A 21,590-nucleotide genomic window follows, 5' to 3' on the forward strand; every position below is an offset into this window, starting at 1 on the left:
AAAGATAAAACATGAAATATGAAAATATTAGTTTTCTTGAGGACATGTCTTTCATTCAGTGTAATGCTAACTGTAGGATTTACAATATCAATCTAATTTAAATTAAACACAATTCAAGAAAAAGATAACATTTCCGAATGTTATTTACTTTTTATTTGATCGATTCATCTTCCATAAGTTTGACAGGACATATCATAGATTTAAAGATAATGTCATAAGACGATAAATCCAGTGTTGAAATCTTTAAATCCAAAAAGATTTACAAATGTTTGCAATGAAATAAAAAACAAATTATGCATTTATTATATAAGGAGCTAAAAAAGTAAAAGAAATCATTTTATATAAGTTTGAAACTTGCACATAGAAATTTCTCACCTACATCCAAATTAGGGTGGGTCTAATATGGGTGTGGCATGTACGAAAAAATGCAGGAAACATTATATAAAATTCTTGTACATGGCCTTTAATATCTCAACAAACAAAAATTAGAATAAAGGAACAGGTTAAACAGTGCAATGATGAGTTTATGATTGAAACATTTTTAATTGCTAACTTCAGAAGATAAAATTCTTGTTATGTTAAATTTAACAGTGCTGACTATGATTTCATACCACCCTAAGCTATGCCCTAGATATTAGGCATAGATCACAAAATACACTGGTACCAGGGTTATCTGTGTGGAATCCATGGTATTGCACAGAGATATAATATCACAGCACTGATAAAGAAAAAGTGTACTGTAAACGAAGGCAGTTATCTTTTCAGCCAATCAGAGAGCTTCTTAAGTACCTACTGACACACTGCTATCGTTCTGCTTGAGCAGGTTTCAATTACAAGTAAGCCTGCTACAATAGGCAGGGTGTTACTGTGAAAGCAGTCAGCGCATGCTAGCCAACACAGAGCTTATAAAAGCAGACAATCAGTAAACCTACAACTTCACTTAGCAGCTAACTTTGGCTGAAAAAGGATTACTTACTAGAGAAAAGTTACAAACAAAAATAAATTGAACAGACAAGGAAGACGTTATAACCGCACTGCCTATTGGACAGTATAGATCTTAAACAACATGGCGATTACTACGCAATTGTTAACTTTTCTTGGACTGATTTTTATCTCATGTTTTTATGCTGTGATGTCATGTACTTGTTTGCCTGCACATCCCCAGGACCACTTTTGCAAGTCAGATTTTGGTAGGTGATATTGATACGGAAATCAGAGAAAAAAGCAACTTTCCTGATATTGTTATTATTATTTATATATTCATTATTCATTTTATTTATGCATTATTTTTTTTTTGTAATTTACTGTACTTCAGTTTCTATAGGTACATGTTAAACATTTTTGTATAAAATTAATGTCTTAATACTATATAGTATACCATTACCAGTGATTACACTTTAACCATACAGTAATAAGATTCTTTTTTTGAACAAATTCAAACTTTAAAAAATTCTTTAATAATGACCTAATTAGTACTTTGTTATAAAACCAAAAAAAGTCTAAACATGCTCAACATTTTTTTTCAATTAATGTTCAGTCACTCATTGAATATTCATTAGCCTCCAAGATTTCTATTGAATATTCATTAACCAAAAATGCGTCTATTAAATATTCATTAGCCAGCGAGGACTCCGCAGGGTGTTTCATAGCCTTTAATTACAAACATGTCATCAAGCCAACATAAACTACACATCATAATTCATGACAGTCCAAAGTTAAAAAAGATACATAAAATGTAGGCTCCTGACTAAGAGGATTTTGTCATGATAGCTTTGGGGCTTTGATTCCTGTTGATGGGTAAAGCCTTCGTTGCATTTCACAGTGTAGTAAATCCATAACAAACTGACAGTCGCAAACAAGTTTAAACATTTGTAGGCCTAACTGTATATGGTTTAATTGCAACACAATGTAACTGAATCATGAAAACAAGCAAAGGGAGATTCATTTATTTGGAAACATTTTTACAATGAACTAAACAACATTTTCGCTAAAGCATGGTTCCCACTAGCGATGCAACGCAAGGACGTAACGCAACGCAAGTGAATTGACCAATCACAAGCGATGGCTTATTCGCTTGTGATTGCTAACTGTCTATAACTTCGCTTGTCATTGGTTAAAACGCTTGCGTTGGGTTTACGTCCTTGCGTTACGTTCTAATGGGAACCAAGCTTCACTCTATTTTAATTCCGTCCTGCCATAGTACCTCTAAAGACCTCAAACAAAGTGGCTGATTGTATTATTTTCTTTCATATTGTCAATTATACAACCTTTGATGAAATCCTTAATGCCCCTTTTACTATAGTATTAAAGTTAAGCAAATACTTTCCCACTGCAATTGTATACAGTGTTGATAGTGTGTACCTGTACACACAGTAAATCTTCGCGTGAGTCTAAACACAGGCTCGCGACTTGTTATTAATAATCAACTGAAGAATTGAAAAAGGAAATTAAATCACGTTCCTATACAAATAAGTGATATAACCCACAGATTTCAACCAGCACACTATGTCTATGGAAATAAATATCAATGATTTTTAAAGTTTGGGAGAGAATTGTTTTCAATCGTAATAATAAAGTTTACTGTGTTTAATAATTCATCATTTGGACTTTGTTCAACAACACGCGACTGAGGATCTTGTATTGTTTTTGATGTTTACATGGCACTCCACTCCTATCTATGATTGGTCGCCAGCCTACCTAGGCACGTACCTTCAACAACCACATTTGCAGGTGTTACTAAGCAAACACTTATTCGTTATAAAGATTAATAAAATCCTAAGCTTTCAAACCGAAAAAAAGCATGTTCCATTTCTTAAGTGGAAATATGCTTTTTGTTGAGCTACTTGATTTGATGGTCATAGAATTTACTTTATGACTAATTTAAACAATTATCAGGATTTTCTTAAATCAAAAATTCAGTATGATTATCACCGTATGGTGGTATAGTTAAATCTATTAACATTATGATAATTACTGTACAAAAAAAATATGGTTTTTTAAATCTATGACTAACAGACTACTATACTGTACCATTGAAAAAAAAGCAGGACAAGTCATCCTAAATTGGTCAGTCTTAAATGACAGTAATCTAGATATCTTTAAAACTGTTTTTCTTTACATAATTCAACTGCATAACTGCTACAACATACGGTATATAAATAGGTACACTTTTTGCAAACCTGTGCAAAATGTACTGTCGGTTGCAAGCACAAGACTACAATCATGTGTGCTGCTCACCATTTCTATCATAAAAAGATCGTTGTAATATTTATTTACCGTACTTTGCTTAATAGTTATCAAGAAAAGACTATAGGAGAAGTTTATATGCATATTCCCTCTCCCATACCTTACTGTACAGTGTATACACTAAAGGCAAAGATCAAATCAACAAAACATTTTAGTGTCTTCTTAAAAACTACAAATAGGAATAATTAAACATTATCCCTACTTTGCTGCTAACAAACCACAAGTTCATGAAACTAAAATCACCAGTATTCAAATGTAACCTGTAGGCATAACTTCAAAGAATACGAAAACACTATTAACTATTCAGGGCCATATCAAATTTTGTTCTTCTTTATTTCTGGTCGTGTTCACATTACTATCACTTCAATGGTTCACAATGATTCGGGATATACCACTGGGTTCACAAAAACAAGTTCTATGTCTTTTAAAATAGAAACATCTGTAAACAGGAACTGCGAGTTCTATAAAAAAAATTCTAACAATTGTTATTTGTTTAGGGATCTCCTGGTGGTTTTACGTATTGGAACAATTCTTTATACTAACGTGTATCTGACCCTGACATTAACAATTGACAATGAAAGAAAAACGTCCAATTATTGAGAATCCTATGTGTTGAATTAATTTTCAATGGAGAAAACATTATCATTTTCACCCATGTAAATTGTCTACTTTTAAACCCCTAACCTCACACTCATTTCTTCTTTTCAAATTGAAAGTATACAATACGAGACTGAAATTATTTATTTGTAACGTACTATAATTACTGTATATTAGTTTTAAAAGCCTGCAATAACATTTTTCCTAAAGTGATAAATGATCAAACATCAGTTATTGAATTATTATCATGTGTAATTCTTTCAAAATTTATTATCTCTTACTTGCAATATTTAATCATGTCCAAGGACATATTGGTTTAATAAATTCATCATTCTTTAGTACAGGGACTCACTCAAAGTTCACAGAATTTTCAAACATAAAAATGAATTTTTAATGGTAGAATTTGTCAGCGCAAACACTTAAGTAATACATTTTACGATCATGTACATTAAATAATGAATTCAGAGTTTGGCGAAATGAAGACGAAATAAAAATATCCAATCTAAATTGTAAGGTTGACATTCAAGTGAAGGAAATTTAATCAAGTATGCAAGTTGAAGAAATTAAACTGAATAGTTTACATAGAATGGTCTGCGAATGCAATGTGGATATTTACAACCAAACATACATATGCAAAGGGTTGACTAAACTACCACATGATTTATTAAATCATTTGCTAAAGATTCCCTAAAATTAAACTCAACTTATTTGTTCATTTCTCAGCAGGCCTTATACTCTATATTCACTTTACTATACAGTTTCCAGATAACTATACCTCACCCTCCTCCCCTACCATCCAAAAGCCCACTCAATTTTGCTTATAGAAGTTGGAACTAACACTAAATTATATTACAAACGCTTTGTGGTGTAGAGTACTGTAGATATAGGAGAAATAATAAAAAACATTAATCACCCCTGCATTAATATGTATATAATTACAGAAATAGGCCTAAATCAAAATTTGTCATGGTGAATGTTAAAGAAGGCATTTTAAATGCCTTACCATCAATAAATAAAGCATAACACACTGTCATCATTATGGTATGTCCATTCAAACAAGATACCTACACGTTTGTAAAAACTTACTGAATGGAATTGAACAGAAATGTTATTGTGTAAAAAAGAATTTTATGTTTTTCAAAAGAGCTTGGTACTAACAATTGAAAGCAAACAACCGTTAACAAACAAAGAGTTGATGAAATAATTTTGTTTGAAAAGATCGGTATTTACAGATAAAAATTATCTCTACAATTATCTAGTTGGAAAGAGATACTATCTTTAAATCGGTTAGAACAAAGTTGTTCAGTTTTGGTTACAATCAAAGTTTGAATAGCCGGTTTTTAAATGAGGATATTTGATATAGTACTTCATTGTCTACAGTTTTATTTACTGGTTTTGGTAAGTTTTAAAGTCAATGACTCCAGCTAATGGGAAAGTTCAATCCTATGCAGGGAGCCGAAAAGTTTGTTAAATGTCCAAATTTTAATTGCTTGTAAGGTCGGTACGCCTTTGACAGTTTTACTAAAGCTGAACAACTGGATGTGTTGGGGCGTGTGAACATTATTTAGAATCCACTTACTTATTAAAGATCTCTTTTCTTGAAATTTCTTATGGATTTTAATTTCTTATGGATTTTAATTTCTTGTTGTAGTCAATCATAAAACCTAATTTATACAGCAAGTTAGTTATATTTTATATCTGAAACACCACCAAAACATATTTTTATTAAATCAATTGGGTTAATATAAGTTTAGTCAGACCTCATTCCAATTTAATGCGTATGTTAACGTTCGCAATTAACATTTCTTTAAGGAGTATATATTGTATACCAGTTGTTCATTATTATCATTATTGTACATACGCCAATACGACTTCTCACGATCGAAACGTAATTACTCTGATCTCAAATTACCGAAATTGATACAGAAGACAATAACGGCAGATAGTTTTCAATTGCGATCAATTTGCCATTAGTTTGGACAGTAGACCTACTGTTATTCTTTCTGTGTTAAATGCTTACCAAACAACATCCAGTCTGGATTGTGTAACACTTGTAAATTGTCCTGATCGTACGCGGAACATTACACATTTTTAGAGCTGCATGAACTGCCAAAACTTTTTAATCAATATTTTTAAAATGTACCAAATTTCAACAATTTTTCTCTGTGTAAACTTCAGAGTTTTACAAACTAATGCATATTCTAAATAGACATTTTGGAAAATTTTCTTAACTCATAAACAGTTCAATAAATACATAAACCCCATTATTTTACTTGTTATATCGGCCGCTAATGCACACATTTTATTGCCAACTGTTGACAGAAAGAATAAGAGTTGGATGGGGACTGTTTATTTAAACATTTTATTACATCACGTTTTATTGTGATACAACGCAATCGACAAACGCGACAATAATATTTTAGAATAAGTACAACAAATTATTAGGGAAGCGAATAAAATATAAAATCTTATTTTCATACAAAATTTGGGTAAAATATTATATATTGAATACTGTAAATTAATTTTCTATGTTAGAGATTAAATAAATATTACGACACGGTTATAAAGTTAAAATTCATTAGGTTGAACATTGCATGCTGTCCATACAGTGTAATAGTTTACAGTAGTGGAAGCACCATTATATCACTGCAGGCATTAGCAATACTTGTGTATTGCATAGCGCCTGACACACTGGCCTAATCACAAGATATACACACTCGACAGAGTTCAGCAAAATCAAGTACAGAATTAAATGATTCGTAGTTTATACTGCCAAATTTACACCTATCAACGTGACGAATGAATTTTACAAATAGCAATTTGTATGGAGATGAACAATTTACAACGCATTTAACGTTTCTCAGTTTAAACGATTCTTAATAATATTTTCCAGTAACTACCATTTTGTAATGCATAACTGCCTTACAACAAATGGAAAATATTCAAATAGCAAGTGAAAATAAAGAAAATAACCACTTCTGTGTTAAATAGGTGTACATTATGCTAATTTCATTTATAATAAACAACATACAGTGACTATAACAACTCAAATTCAAATATGTCCTTCTTCTTTTATTGTATCAAACAAAAACAATTTCAATACAAAAGGTAGCCAAGATATAGCCGAAGTTAATCAAGCTTGGTACCTTTAAGCTACGAAATTAACAAATAAATAACAGAACTTAAAAGAAAATAAAAATTTGATAATGTCAAAAACAAAACAAAAAATTTTGAATAATAAATAAATAACATAACATAACATAACATAAAGTGCTGTATGTACTGTACTGTAATAAACAAAACCATATCATATGTATGTACAGCTATGCTGATAAGTATGTAACATAGTTAGGGAAGAATTAAATCCCTGGTTATGAGAACAATTACTGGTATATGTTCAATAGTATAAACTATAATAAAGGAAAGTTAAATGTGGCCAAAAAACAACACGACAAAAAGTGAATGAATTTGTCTTGACTGAAATGGATCGGAAGTTTGTAACAATAGAAATATTGTTAAATCCATGGGAACTTGTAGAGTTAATCTTTAGATTGCTGTATAACTCATAACTATTAGAGACAATCTTTTATTAAGTTTAAAAGTTCAGCTTGAGTGACTACCACGTCAAGAATTTAAAAAGCAAGCTTTATACAGCGTCATGAATCACCAAATAGTTGAGTTTGTCTAGAACTTGTTTGTGCGGTCAATAATATAAATAAGTCGTCCATGTCTATGAGCTGCCCCTAAGCCACGTGCCCTTTCTTTAGTACACGAACAATACATTTATCATCATCAAGTCGAATTTCAGTAAAAACAAACTTCTGAATTCAGAACACAGGCCAATGAACAAACACTAAAAACTAACCTTTTTGACAAATCTCTTAACAGAAAGTCAAAAAATAAAAATTAAGAGGATTATTTTCGAACAAAAACTGTACTAGCTTTTCATGGGCCATGATTAAAATTATAATCAAAATATTCATGGATTTGACTCATATTGTAGATTTTATAAGTAAATGCATATTGTATGAATATCAATTACCCCTTTTGTTTACTTGAGTCAGCGCGTTCATAGGCAGGTGGTGTTAGGACGAATGTTTTTGGTAGGTTTTGACAAAGAAAAGCGAGGAAAGACAAAGGTTTAAAGAAGTCAATTTTTACGTAATGAAGCCAACATAGCGTATTCAAAAACTCGTTATGCAGGATGATGTATGAAATGGTAATGAAGCGGTACCGTTACTATCCACAATAAAGAACAGTCATGCTTCAATTATTAAGGTTTTATTAATAAGTCGCGAGCGATTGATTCTTAAATGAAGAGGAAAGCACTTTAAACTATTGTCATGTCAATTTAATACACAACACTGCGTTCTGTCTTATTATCAATAACAAGAACATAATAAACATCACATTAAAACACGACAACCATTATATTTTGGCTTCTTGTCTTATAATAAATATAATAATTATATAATATTAGAAATAAGCCAAAAAAAAAAATATATACAGCAGCTGCAATATACAAAATTTGAATAACAATTTGTTTTGTTTCTTTACAGTTATCAGAGCTAAAGTAGTTCCTTATTACTCAAAAATTGGACATTCAATCTTTACAAAAAGACATAAAAATGATGTTGTACTGCCGACAGCACCATCAAGTGGTTCAAGCAATCCTAACGAACCTTTTAAACATTGGCAGATCCGCATAAAGAAAGTCTATAAAGGAGGAGAATTTATTGCCAATGGCGCTGAAACTAGCATTTACACGTCAATATTTGACTCCCTCTGTGGCGTCGCAACAATGCAAGAAGGTGAACAGTATCTATTTATGGGTAAGTACAACAAAATGTATAATGTATAAACGCCATAATTTGATTTCAATATATTACAAATTGCTGCAAACATTCTTAAGTTTCAAAATTGAGTTCCATTAATAAAATTGTTTATGCACATAAAATGCTTCTATCAAGAAAAACAGACATATCTGAATAAATTTTCTTTAATTTTCCATACAATAACAAATATTTTCAGACAAGTCACAAATAATAGATTTATATATTTCATAAATAAAATAATAGTCTGTTTGCAACAAGTCTAGTCAATGCCAAGTATAGTAGATTATACAAGTGATAACCATGAGATAAAAATACTTTGATGTGAGAATAGTATGAGTCAGGCTATAGATTTAAGTAGATTATTATCTATCATATATTGACTGTTGAAAATGAACTAATTTAAATGTTCAATGCACTATATAGATTTTGAAGTTAACATCATGTTTACGAAAATTGTACTGTATTAATTAACGTTATGAGTAGAAGTGGTGGTAAACTGAATATACCATATTTAAAATTGGTATTGAAAATTTAAATCACGTTACAAGGACGCTATGATCTTATCTCAACTAATAATAATTTAACTGAAAAACACTGCAGGCTATTTCATCATTTCTTCCATAATTCCTTTGTTTTGTCTCCCTCAGATCGCCCCCTAGCAAAATCAGGAGTCAATGTCCCCTTAAAATATAACCACTTAAATTCAGATTAAATATTTTGTTAAACCAAGAGTTGTTTAACTAGCTAGTTTAATATGTCAAAGAGAAATCGTGGCTGTTTAAATTAAGAGTGTTGGGTATCAAGCTGTTTGTATATTATCACTCACTTTGGAAACAAGAACAATCAGCGCACCCAGTATGTGATCAATGGACACTTGTTAAATAAATTGAAAACATTGTTGTGATATATTCACAAAAACATGACGAACCTTGTCCGTCCTGCTCTAATTACAAAGTTAATTACAACGTTCTGTTGCGAGCTATAAATAAATTACCTATTATTTGTCAGAATAATGAAATTCAAACATGGATACCGAGTAGAAATATTAGATTAACGTCTTGAGAAATTTTACACCGCCTAATTTAAAATGCGTCATCGAACAGATAATGACAAGAATTAATGTCGAGTTAGAAATCATTAATGTCGCGTATGTAACATAGGTTAGGATTTCAATGGTAACAATATCTTCTTTAGTTTATTTTGTACATTATAAATTAATCGCATCCAATGACTGTTTAAATAGGCCAAAGATAATAAAAAGATCACTTTAGATGAAATATAATATTTAGATTCATTTTGAAGACATTTAAATAAACACTAAAATTCACACATTTTATATTACAAATTTGCTTTTAGTAAATAATTTCCACTTCTATTTTTAGTTGTAAAAGAGGGTTAAAAAGATTGTTTGTGAAAAGTCAGAGCTATTCAAACTGACTTTATTGCTTTAACATTTCATTAAAATACGATTCTATCTACGCACATAAAAAGCATCACCATGTGACCTAAAAAACGAACGAACCTCGCTAATGATACAGTAATCAATAAAGCTATAGGAAAAAGCTGAGCCTATATATTCAAGACAAGTGTCATTTTATGAATTGTTCACAAATTCGTTATCGTTTGTTTGTTGCCGTATTAGTTGAGATCTCCCGCAGAATGTTGCCGTAAGATACATTGATATATAAAGTCAGAACAGATAATGCAAATGGGTACTTATACGTTAAGTAATGACTTAAGCAAAGAAAACGTGTTTCTAAATAGTGTGTTTAGTCTGTCTGATGTGTAGACCATTGCTAAAGGCATTGCAGTTAAGCTATATAAAATATGTTAGAGTACGAACATCTTCAGGCTTGATATTAATCTATTAAATTTATCTACTTTATACAAATAAAATCCTACTTTTCTCTTTTAATATATTGAATATTTTCAAAATGCATTTTTGTTGTGAGCTTTCGGCAATAAACAATTATTTAATGCAAAATGTTATACTGTCCTGATTTTCAAGATATATTTATGAGGATAAAAAAAAAACTGGGTTGCTAAACATTTGGTTATGAATGTTTCATAAAGGATACTTGGGCTCTGATATATAACATATCCATGAATATTTCATATTCAATAATATATCATATTGTTCTATATTCAATATTTTAAAAGTAATTTCTTAATGAATCATTCTGCAGATAAAATACATTGGAAATAATAAAGCAATAGTTGAGGAATAATATACAAATAATGAATGTTTATGAGTGCAATGGTACAAATAATGGCACGAGGTGAATGATGAAAGGTTATATCAATGAGGCAAAGCCGAGTTGATATAACCTTTCATCATTCACCAAGTGCCATTATTTGTACCATTACACGAATACAAAACATTCATTATTTGTTTTATATAACATCTAGACGTTTTTTTTTCGTACACAAAAATGTTTCAAAAAGTACTATTTAACGATCGTTGAATAGTGCGTACTATTGCACGCCATGTGACCCACATTCGTCCAATCAAATGACAGGAATTTATATAGGTGTTATATAATTATCAATATTAATACTTCTCTACTCTATTGTAGTTAACAGAAATATTAAATAATTGATAATTATAAACATTATTTCAATATTAATCTACATTGAATTAATTGATTTTTATCAAATTAATCGCAAATTTAAAAGCATTTAACCGTTAGTTGACATACGATTGTTAACTACCTAGGCGCTGTTAATCTGTTTGCCCCCACAAGGGGATCAACACACTCACATACATTCACCAAAACTATCCAAGCAAGACAAGAGTTTATTTGGCCCACGTGCCTAATGACAAAAGAGTATAGGTCTCAATATTTACCTTCAGGAATTTGTGTGATAAACTTTGGTAAACACTCCTTGAGATAATAAATAGGGCAAAAATGTGACAGAAGAATTAGCTTAGATAATACTATATTTGGAAATGTAGTCCTGTTGTAAGTTGTTTGTAAGTTTAATAAGGGCACTTTTCCTTGGTTTATACAAGTTTGTTTATAATTAATAGTTTTATATCCCCTTGAAAACTTTCTTTGGTAATATAGAAATACTATTAAAATACACTGCTCAATTTATTGTTTTTCGCTTTGGTTTTTTTTTTGGAATTTCATAATAACTAAAAAACAAATAAACAATTTTGTTCTTTTTAATCAATAATTGTATTCATTTTGTTGTAGGTATGCTGCAAGATGGCCAGCTCCGTTTTACAACATGCAACTGGCATGCCAAATGGGACACAATAACGAAGAAAATGCGCAAAGGACTTCGATATCAGTACACAAGCAACTGTAATTGCCAGGTTAGTCAATAAAATTTACCCAAAATTAAATCAGCATAATGCATACACAAGAATTGCCAAAACATGAATAGTGTACATAAATAAATGTTTGATGCCAGATAAAAATAATGTTGCAATTATTATGTAACTAAGTATTTGATTTACTGACAACAAATTGTATAATAGTATGGTTCTATTTCTAAAACTATAATTTAGGTATAAAAACAATTAGTATGTCAAAATATAGCTTAAAATATTAGTATGAAATATTAGTGTTTGAGAATTAATTTCTAAAATTGTAAAATCGGTTATTTGATTTATATTTGCACTTTGCAAATTAATAAAACATTCATTTAGTATTTTGAAATGAAAGTACATTTATAATACTCAAATAGGGTCAGGAAATTAAATATGTAAATCATATGCAAATAATTGTAATAATATCTGTATGAATTCATTAATAAATATGATATTTTGAATGTTTTACAGATTTCAACATGCGGATTATTTGACAAATGTGACAAACGGATACATACTAAACAAGCTGATGGCGCTTGTGTGTGGGACGCATGGGATGGTGGTTGCGAGAGCAAATTCTCAACCTGCATTGTCCATGATGACGGGCGCTGCGCATGGCATCGATCACCAGAACTTAGCAGATGTCGAAAAACCGAGATCACTAAAAGCTAGATATTGTGACATTTTAAATATAACTATTTTCTGTTCATTTGGATTAGTTTGTGAGTGGAGCATTTATGATAACGCCAAACATTATGTTGGATTTTAAGTGTTATTTTATTTTAACATCATTGCTAAGGGCAAGCAAGTCTTTTAAAAAGAACTTCATTGAACATGATTCACATCAGAAAATGGATATATCCATATACATTTAATATATTAAAGTTTCAATTTTTTGTAAAATTTATTAAGTCTGTCCATATACAAACTTTGGAATTTTGATTGTTAATTTGTGTAAACATGTAAACAACAGCAACATGTAAACAATATTAAGTAAACAAAAATATACGTGGAATATCAGAAATAAATATAGATAGACACAGTATTTTGTTAGAAATTGTTTAGAAATATGTTATTTTGAGTTTGGTCTAGAGTGTGCTACATTTATCTACTATATAAATATAAATATGAATATATATTAACATTATTATTATTTGAGAATTGTATAAAGATATGTGTAGAATCAAGAAAGAATTTTGTACTTGCAATTTTAAATTTGTAAAACATATTTGCCGGACAAAATATACAGTTTCCTTTAGTTAAGAATAGGGTTAATTACTTTGAACTATTTCTATATTCTATAGTGAACATAGAGAAACTGCCTATATAAGTAAGTTCATGTTTTATATAATGTATTAGTCCATTTGCACACATTATGTTTGGTTAAAATAAAGTTCTGTAGTAATCAGGTTTTTAGTGTGATATACCCACCTGATGAAAACAAAATCATTTAAACAGTTTATAAGTATTTGTCTTTCATGCTCGATATTTTTATTAATTAAATAATTATAAATGTTACTACTATGAAGTAGGAAATAGTATTGAATTAGTGAGTAAAATCCTACATGAGAAAAACTTTGCATATTCTCAATTGTACTATTGTTCTTGATATGCAGTTAGAAGACATTATAAACATTATCATTGCAAATAAAATTATAGGTTTGCTATTTCAGCTAACTAACAAACATTTTTAAAAATTAGGAGCATTAAAGAATTTGAACACCCAAAGATGTGTTTGGGTATTTCCAACTCATAAAAGAAAAAGAGCAGAATGTCAACGACAATTGTCTAATTGATTAGTACAAGACAATCAGCTTAGATTTTTACTGGGGATATGAAATAATTGTTGCTGATATCAAGTAATAAGGTTAATATGCTTTGTGAATTTCAATAGATGTATTATCATAAATACGCTATTTCTCAATATATTTGTCATTGTTATAATTTATGTTTTTATTGTAAATAAATGCCATTGTATATATATGAAGAAAGAAAGTCTGAGCTGTTTGTTGTTTAAAATTTGAGGTATTCTCCAGAAATTTATATATAATATATAGAAATGAAATAAGCACTAAAAAATAACCGGATGTCAACGGCTGGAGGTCAATGGATTCTTTTACTGAAGAAAATTGAAGTCGAGTTTGGTTGCCTATCTTTTTGGTAATTTGTACCTCATCTCATAGGTAATTTAGGCCACAGTTTAATCTAAATACAATTGAATTTTTAAAAGTTTATGACATAACAAATGACCTTTAAAATAAGTGCATCTAAATAAATAAAAAGTCATTAATGGCTTTGTGGTATTGTTTTCAATTATTAAAATTAAACAATAACCGTTGATTATACCGTAGGAAATTAGAAAATGCAAATAATACGATAACGCAAATGTAAAGTACTTTTACTGATAAACCTAAAATATATAGATCTAATTATTCACTTGTTGCCATGGAGATACGACAATAATAAATATTAAGTAATCGCAAGTTTAATTAAGATTGATATCATGTGTTCGGACTGACGTGGATGTTGGAAGTGGCTTAATTATTGTTTGTAGTATATGAAGCTGGTGTTCATATTTTGTTGCAATTGTTGGTTTTGATGAAGTGTGTGTACGTGAGCGTAACCATGGTGATGCTGAAATTTCTGGTCAATTATATTATATTTAAAAAGAATCTTGTTTGGATTAATCTGAATTATTATTTTTAATCTTATTTGTTTTAAGATTTAGATGAAGATTGAATATTTAGATGAAAATGATGGTGATGATAGTAATGTTTATGATGATGTATTACTAATAAATCTAATATTTCATGAAAAAATACATAATGAATTCTAAAATCCATAACATATACACATTCTCTGGTCTGATGGTATAAAAAGTAACAACGTTATATCACACACATTTTGTAGTCTTATAGTCAATCAATAGTATTCAATATTATTCCAATTACTGTTTCGATTCTGTTATTATTACCATTTTGCTTTAAGTTCTGCATATTTCATGCAAGCCTATCTATCATTGAATAAACAAGACTCAAATAGTCTTGCATTTGCTTATTTCCTATGAATGAATGTGAAGTTCTGCCGTTGGCTACTGAGAAATAGGCGAAGGACAATTTAGTTTGGCCGAGATAAGCTAGTGGAAGCAGATGTGAACATAAGTGGAATCAACGAGGCATACCCAACATTATCCTTAATATATACAGTATAAAAATAATTATTATTATTTATATACATATATACACCCAAGTGACTCAATTGTAGGGCACCTGTATATAAAACATAGAGTTCCAAGTACAAGTTATGTTTAGGGAGCCCTTTTTTCATAATCGCATCTTTTTCTATATTCCACCTATTTAATTGTTTGTACAGTATTATTTTTATACATATATACACCCAAGTGACTCAATTGTATGGCCCAAGTCATATTTAGAGAGTCCTTTGTTATAATCGCATCTTTTACTATATTTCACTTATTTAATTATTTATACAGCAATATTAATGGAAGCTTTAAGTGTTTCTCTGTTCAAATTTAATATCTTTGGAGAAAAAATGTATTAATTTGGTTGAAAGAGGAAATAATTTATGTATAAAAAAATTGTTTATTTCCATCTTTTTTCTCGCAATAAAGTCAAGAATGAGATAAGATAAGAAAGCAAAAATATATCATAGTAATTTACATACAATGTGTAATAAATACAGATGCCCAGTTTGGTTTCATAAGCATCTCCTAGGACAATTACACAACCAACCACGATTCTCTAAAGGGATTGACTAGACTGGAGATTTAAAACCCTGTACTACAAATATTAAGTAAAAAGCTTAACTTAAATGATAGTTACGGAAGACTAACACACCAGATGTCCGAGTTACATAACTTTACAACTATGTGTCTGTTGTATTGTACCTTACCTACAATCTCTCAAAATAGATTACTAATGTCATTTTCTAAGCCAACGATGATGTCAGTTTCCTTCCGTAGTTCCCTATATAATTTGAACTTGAAAAAATCCCCACCTACACACTTATTTGAAAAAACTTTACATAATAGTTTAAAGGGGTTTTTTTTTCGCTCACAGTATGAAAATTTTACAAAAAAACGATAAATAATGTACAAAATATAATATCATTTTCTCAAGTTTGAAGATATATTTTAGGAGGTATTGTATTTCATGAAAGATTTAGATACATAATATCAATTTGATCTCTGGTGCGCGTGCGTACAACTGAGCACTAGTTGTGTTCTAACCGTACCACGCCGAGAATGTTAAAGGGTTGTTATCCAATCGAGTTAAAGAACAATACCATGAAAGCCCCAGTGGTCTAATGGTTAGGGCAACTGCATATCAAGCAGACGGTCCGAGTTCGAGTCTCGGTTGGGGCGACTTTTTCTCATTCTCACAGATTTCCTCATCTTTATCGTTAAATAATTTTCAGTATATCACCGGGCGGTTTGGAATTTATTTCTATGCCTGTATATAAATAAGAAACATATATTTTTGTTTATGAATATATATAAAAAATCAAATGAATCTGTATTATAAACTAGCTTGACAAAGCTTAAATATGGTAGTGATATGACATCATCATGTCCATATATGGGCACATCACATTTTTTTGTCACATAAAGTCAGACAGAGATTTACATGAAATTTATGTAGAAACCTTTCCAGAATTCTCTTTGACAATTAAAGCCACGTAGACCATAAATTTAAAGGAATTCAATTTATTTTACATAATTATATTTTTCCATTGTATTTTAAGAAGCAATTAAGTACACATAACCTTGATTAACCTTTTTTAATTAATCTTCTTAATGACTATCTTGGGGAATAACGCTCCGGATCTCTCATTAAACATTGCCCTAATGGTGGTAGATTTATATAAAGCATTAAATAATATATCTATGCGCTGGGATGAACTAAAAACTTTATATTTTTCAAGTCAAGAAGAATATATGAATTATTTTGAGATTATCAATTAGGGGTTTCAAAATTCCAAACAGTGGCCTCAAAATAGGTTTTTTTTTCTTTTAGAGTAAACTGTATTAATTTAACTTTATGCAAAAACACAAACTATTAAAACAGAAGAATTACTCAATTTTATTTACCCAAATAACAAATGTTGTAATTATATTTGGGTTATTTTATAAAGACCTTTATAATTTAAGAGTGATATGTTAGAATAAAAAAAAAAGCTGCCGATAGAATAATATAGTAAACGATATCAATTTTTCATCTCAGATTAGTGTATTGCATATATATATCTCATTTAATAAATCACAAAACGTATCGTCACCAAAATGTGTGGGGATGAAACAGGGTTGTTCTATACATTTTATAAAATACTTTAATAACAAAACCAATTTCAAACATTTTTACAACTTCAATATTCTGCTTATCATAGAATTTTTCATTTCTAAGATTTTATTACTTTTTCAATAAACTCTCTATTTATATTGAATTCTGTAATATATTTAAATTAAATTCTCAAAATGAGGCTGCTGTAGGAAAATTTGATTAAATTTCTGATTCAATTGCTTAGACTATTTATAAATTTATTCTTTAAAACAGTCTTTTTTAAGAGTAATCGTGTCAATATGTTCATTCCGCGGTTGTCATGTGGATCAAAGAATTTTATACATCTATGACGTATTCTAAAACTTAGTATCAACTAAGGAATATTCTGAATTAATTAATTAGATATTTGTGACTGGACATAAGAGACTAATCAAGGCTAACTTGTTTCATTTTTCCGTATCCTCATTATATAAATTCAATATATATTCAGTATCGTTATGGCGACCAGCATTCTCATGAATTATTCATGATTTCTATGTAAAATAATTCATTAATTCATTAAGCCAAGATTACTTGCAGGGATGATAAAAATATGTAAGGCTTGTTGAGTTGCAGCTAAACCTAGTTAATGCAGGGTCAACCAAATCAATGTAAATTTGCTATCTGATTTGAGTAAAGACGGTATATTATAATATCATTAGTGCTATTTTGTGGACATAATAGTCCATCTTAATAACCTAGGAGCCTTGAGAGTATTAGATTAAATTCAGATCTTACCAAATCTAGAAACAAGAATACTTACTGCCAGAGTCAAAATCAAAATATACAACAATAACCGCAAACTGCTAAAATATCGGTATGTACTCGGACTTGGGTATAAACTCTCACACTCTTAAAACAAAATAGGTTTTAAATTAAAATAATGATTGAACCTGAAGAAACAATTTTTAGTGAAATAGTTATTCAATAGTTGCGCGCCAGAGTATAATAAAAAAAAATTTTAATTCTTATATAACACGCATTTACAATTTTGATATTATATTATTATTATTTATACTTTATTATTTGTAAATGTAAAGATATTGGCTAAATAAATATAACTATAATAAAAATAAAAATTATTTTATTATTATTTCATGGCCAATGATGGTAAACATAGGGAAAAATTCTAATAAAACAGCCAACACATCTAGGGGGTATATAGTTTCTAAGCAACAGACAATAATATAACCATTGTGAAAGTATTATTATATAAAGAATGATATTAATCGATCTTGTTCATGTACTTTTTACACTTGCCATATAGAAAACATCAATGCACAAGTTTAAAGAATCAGTATTGCTTTGTTTGGTATCTATGTATTGTGTTTTTATTGGATCATTTTTAGTAGCTAAATGGATCCCCTGGTAGATGTGTGCTAAATACATACATACTCTACTGTATAATGAATATAAATCCAAAAGCAAATTACTGAAAAAATGACAATGCTGTGGGTCTCAGTGGCTGGATACAAAATGAAATACGCAAAAAGCTAAATCGAAACGATAAAGTAAAACAGCCAGAAAAATTAGCAGAGCTTTCAGACAACACTAGCCCTTCACCCGTGCAAGTAAATATACTATAATGAATATAGATCTAGAAATAAAAAAAGATGCTGTAGTTCTAACATTTGAATGCACTACAGGCTGTTTTATGAGGAGTACCGCAATCTCCAGGTGCTTGCCGCTGAATATATAGATCTACACTATTAGGTTTTCTAAGATGTATAAATGGTAGAAAGAATTATCTGTGATTTCCGATATAAAGCTTCTTGCCGTCAGGCATGCACATCGAAGGATAGAAGGAAATACATATGATATTGTTGCTTCATATTAATGTGCCTTAAGATTGTCATGGGCCAGTAACTTTGTATGCAATAACATCAATAGAAGAATCCGGAGAGCTATAAATATTTGTGATAATTATGGCCAGTAGATTTGTTGGGTATTGATTTTGATGGGCGAAATCTACATGTATGTATGACTGTACGAATGAATGATAATAGGTTCGAATTAGTCGGGAAATTACTAGAAAAAAATTACTTAAAAATAATCTATAATAATCATTACATTTGGTTTGTATTATAGATTATTTTCAAGTAATTTTTTCTAGTAATTTCCTGACTAATTCAAACCTATTATCAACTATTCGTACAGTGATACAGATGTAATAAAGATGGTGGTAACGAGGTTGGTGGAAAACTCACGATATTTGTAGTGGAAAGGTGGTAGCAACAATGATGAACAATGGATTTGTTGGCAACAAAAATGAGGATGATCAGGTTGATGCCAACACCGAAGATGAGAACGACGGGGCAACAAGGATGACGATGCCGGGGATGGTGGCAACAAAGATGAGGATGATCAGGTTGATGCCAACACCGAAGATGAGAACGACGAGGCAACAAGGATGACGATGCCAGGGATGGTGGCAACAAAGATGAGGATGATCAGGTTGATGCCAACACCGAAGATGAGAACGACGAGGCAACAAGGATGACGATGCCAGGGATGGTGGCAACAAAGATGAGGATGATCAGGTTGATGCCAACACCGAAGATAAGAACGACGAGGCAACAAGGATGACGATGCCAGGGATGGTGGCAACAAAGATGAGGATGATCAGGTTGATGCCAACACCGAAGATGAGAACGACGAGGCAACAAGGATGACGATGCCAGGGATGGTGGCAACAAAGATGAGGATGATCAGGTTGATGCCAACACCGAAGATGAGAACGACGAGGCAACAAGGATGACGATGCCAGGGATGGTGGCAACAAAGATGAGGATGATCAGGTTGATGCCAACACCGAAGATGAGAACGACGAGGCAACAAGGATGACGATGCCAGGGATGGTGGCAACAAAGATGAGGATGATCAGGTTGATGCCAACACCGAAGATGAGAACGACGAGGCAACAAGGATGATGATGCCAGGGATGGTGGCAACAAAGATGAGGATGATCAGGTTGATGCCAACACCGAAGATGAGAACGACGAGGCAACAAGGATGACGATGCCAGGGATGGTGGCAACAAAGATGAGGATGATCAGGTTGATGCCAACACCGAAGATGAGAACGACGAGGCAACAAGGATGACGATGCCAGGGATGGTGGCAACAAAGATGAGGATGATCAGGTTGATGCCAACACCGAAGATGAGAACGACGAGGCAACAAGGATGACGATGCCAGGGATGGTGGCAACAAAGATGAGGATGATCAGGTTGATGCCAACACCGATGATGAGAACGACGGGGCAACAAGGATGACGATGCCGGGGATGGTGCCAACAAAGATGAGGATGATCAGGTTGATGCCAACACCGATGATGAGAACGACGGGGCAACAAGGATGACGATGCCGGGGATGGTAGCAACAAAGATGAGGATGATCAGGTTGATGCCAACACCGAAGATAAGAACGACGAGGCAACAAGGATGACGATGCCAGGGATGGTGGCAACAAAGATGAGGATGATCAGGTTGATGCCAACACCGAAGATGAGAACGACGAGGCAACAAGGATGACGATGCCAGGGATGGTGGCAACAAAGATGAGGATGATCAGGTTGATGCCAACACCGAAGATGAGAACGACGAGGCAACAAGGATGACGATGCCAGGGATGGTGGCAACAAAGATGAGGATGATCAGGTTGATGCCAACACCGAAGATGAGAACGACGAGGCAACAAGGATGACGATGCCAGGGATGGTGGCAACAAAGATGAGGATGATCAGGTTGATGCCAACACCGAAGATGAGAACGACGAGGCAACAAGGATGATGATGCCAGGGATGGTGGCAACAAAGATGAGGATGATCAGGTTGATGCCAACACCGAAGATGAGAACGACGAGGCAACAAGGATGACGATGCCAGGGATGGTGGCAACAAAGATGAGGATGATCAGGTTGATGCCAACACCGAAGATGAGAACGACGAGGCAACAAGGATGACGATGCCAGGGATGGTGGCAACAAAGATGAGGATGATCAGGTTGATGCCAACACCGAAGATGAGAACGACGAGGCAACAAGGATGACGATGCCAGGGATGGTGGCAACAAAGATGAGGATGATCAGGTTGATGCCAACACCGATGATGAGAACGACGGGGCAACAAGGATGACGATGCCGGGGATGGTGCCAACAAAGATGAGGATGATCAGGTTGATGCCAACACCGATGATGAGAACGACGGGGCAACAAGGATGACGATGCCGGGGATGGTAGCAACAAAGATGAGGAT

The 21,590-nt window shown here is 31.7% G+C and overlaps 2 protein-coding genes across 6 annotated transcripts in view; one reads left to right on the top strand and one right to left on the bottom strand.

The window, feature by feature from the left end:
• LOC140059305 (synapsin-like) overlaps positions 1–21,590 on the bottom strand; it is a 227,641-nt gene that overhangs the window by 156,915 nt on the left and 49,136 nt on the right. The window lies entirely within an intron of this gene.
• On the top strand, positions 842–13,761 carry LOC140059167 (metalloproteinase inhibitor 2-like). Its single transcript, XM_072105018.1, has 4 exons — positions 842–1,190; positions 8,403–8,675; positions 11,879–12,000; positions 12,469–13,761. Exons 1-4 carry the CDS (start codon positions 1,067–1,069, stop codon positions 12,667–12,669), a joined length of 720 nt encoding a protein of 239 aa, XP_071961119.1. The 5' UTR covers positions 842–1,066; the 3' UTR covers positions 12,670–13,761.

The sequence above is a fragment of the Antedon mediterranea genome, chromosome 9, assembly GCF_964355755.1.
Source record: "Antedon mediterranea chromosome 9, ecAntMedi1.1, whole genome shotgun sequence".
NCBI lineage: Eukaryota > Metazoa > Echinodermata > Crinoidea > Comatulida > Antedonidae > Antedon > Antedon mediterranea.

Coding starts and splice junctions, on each gene's coding strand:
- LOC140059167 (XM_072105018.1), top strand. CDS start 1,067: ATGGCGATTACTACGCAATTGTTAACTTTTCTTGGACTGATTTTTATC. Junction 1,191..8,402: donor CTTTTGCAAGTCAGATTTTG/GTAGGTGATATT, acceptor GTTTCTTTACAG/TTATCAGAGCTAAAGTAGTT. Junction 8,676..11,878: donor TGAACAGTATCTATTTATGG/GTAAGTACAACA, acceptor ATTTTGTTGTAG/GTATGCTGCAAGATGGCCAG.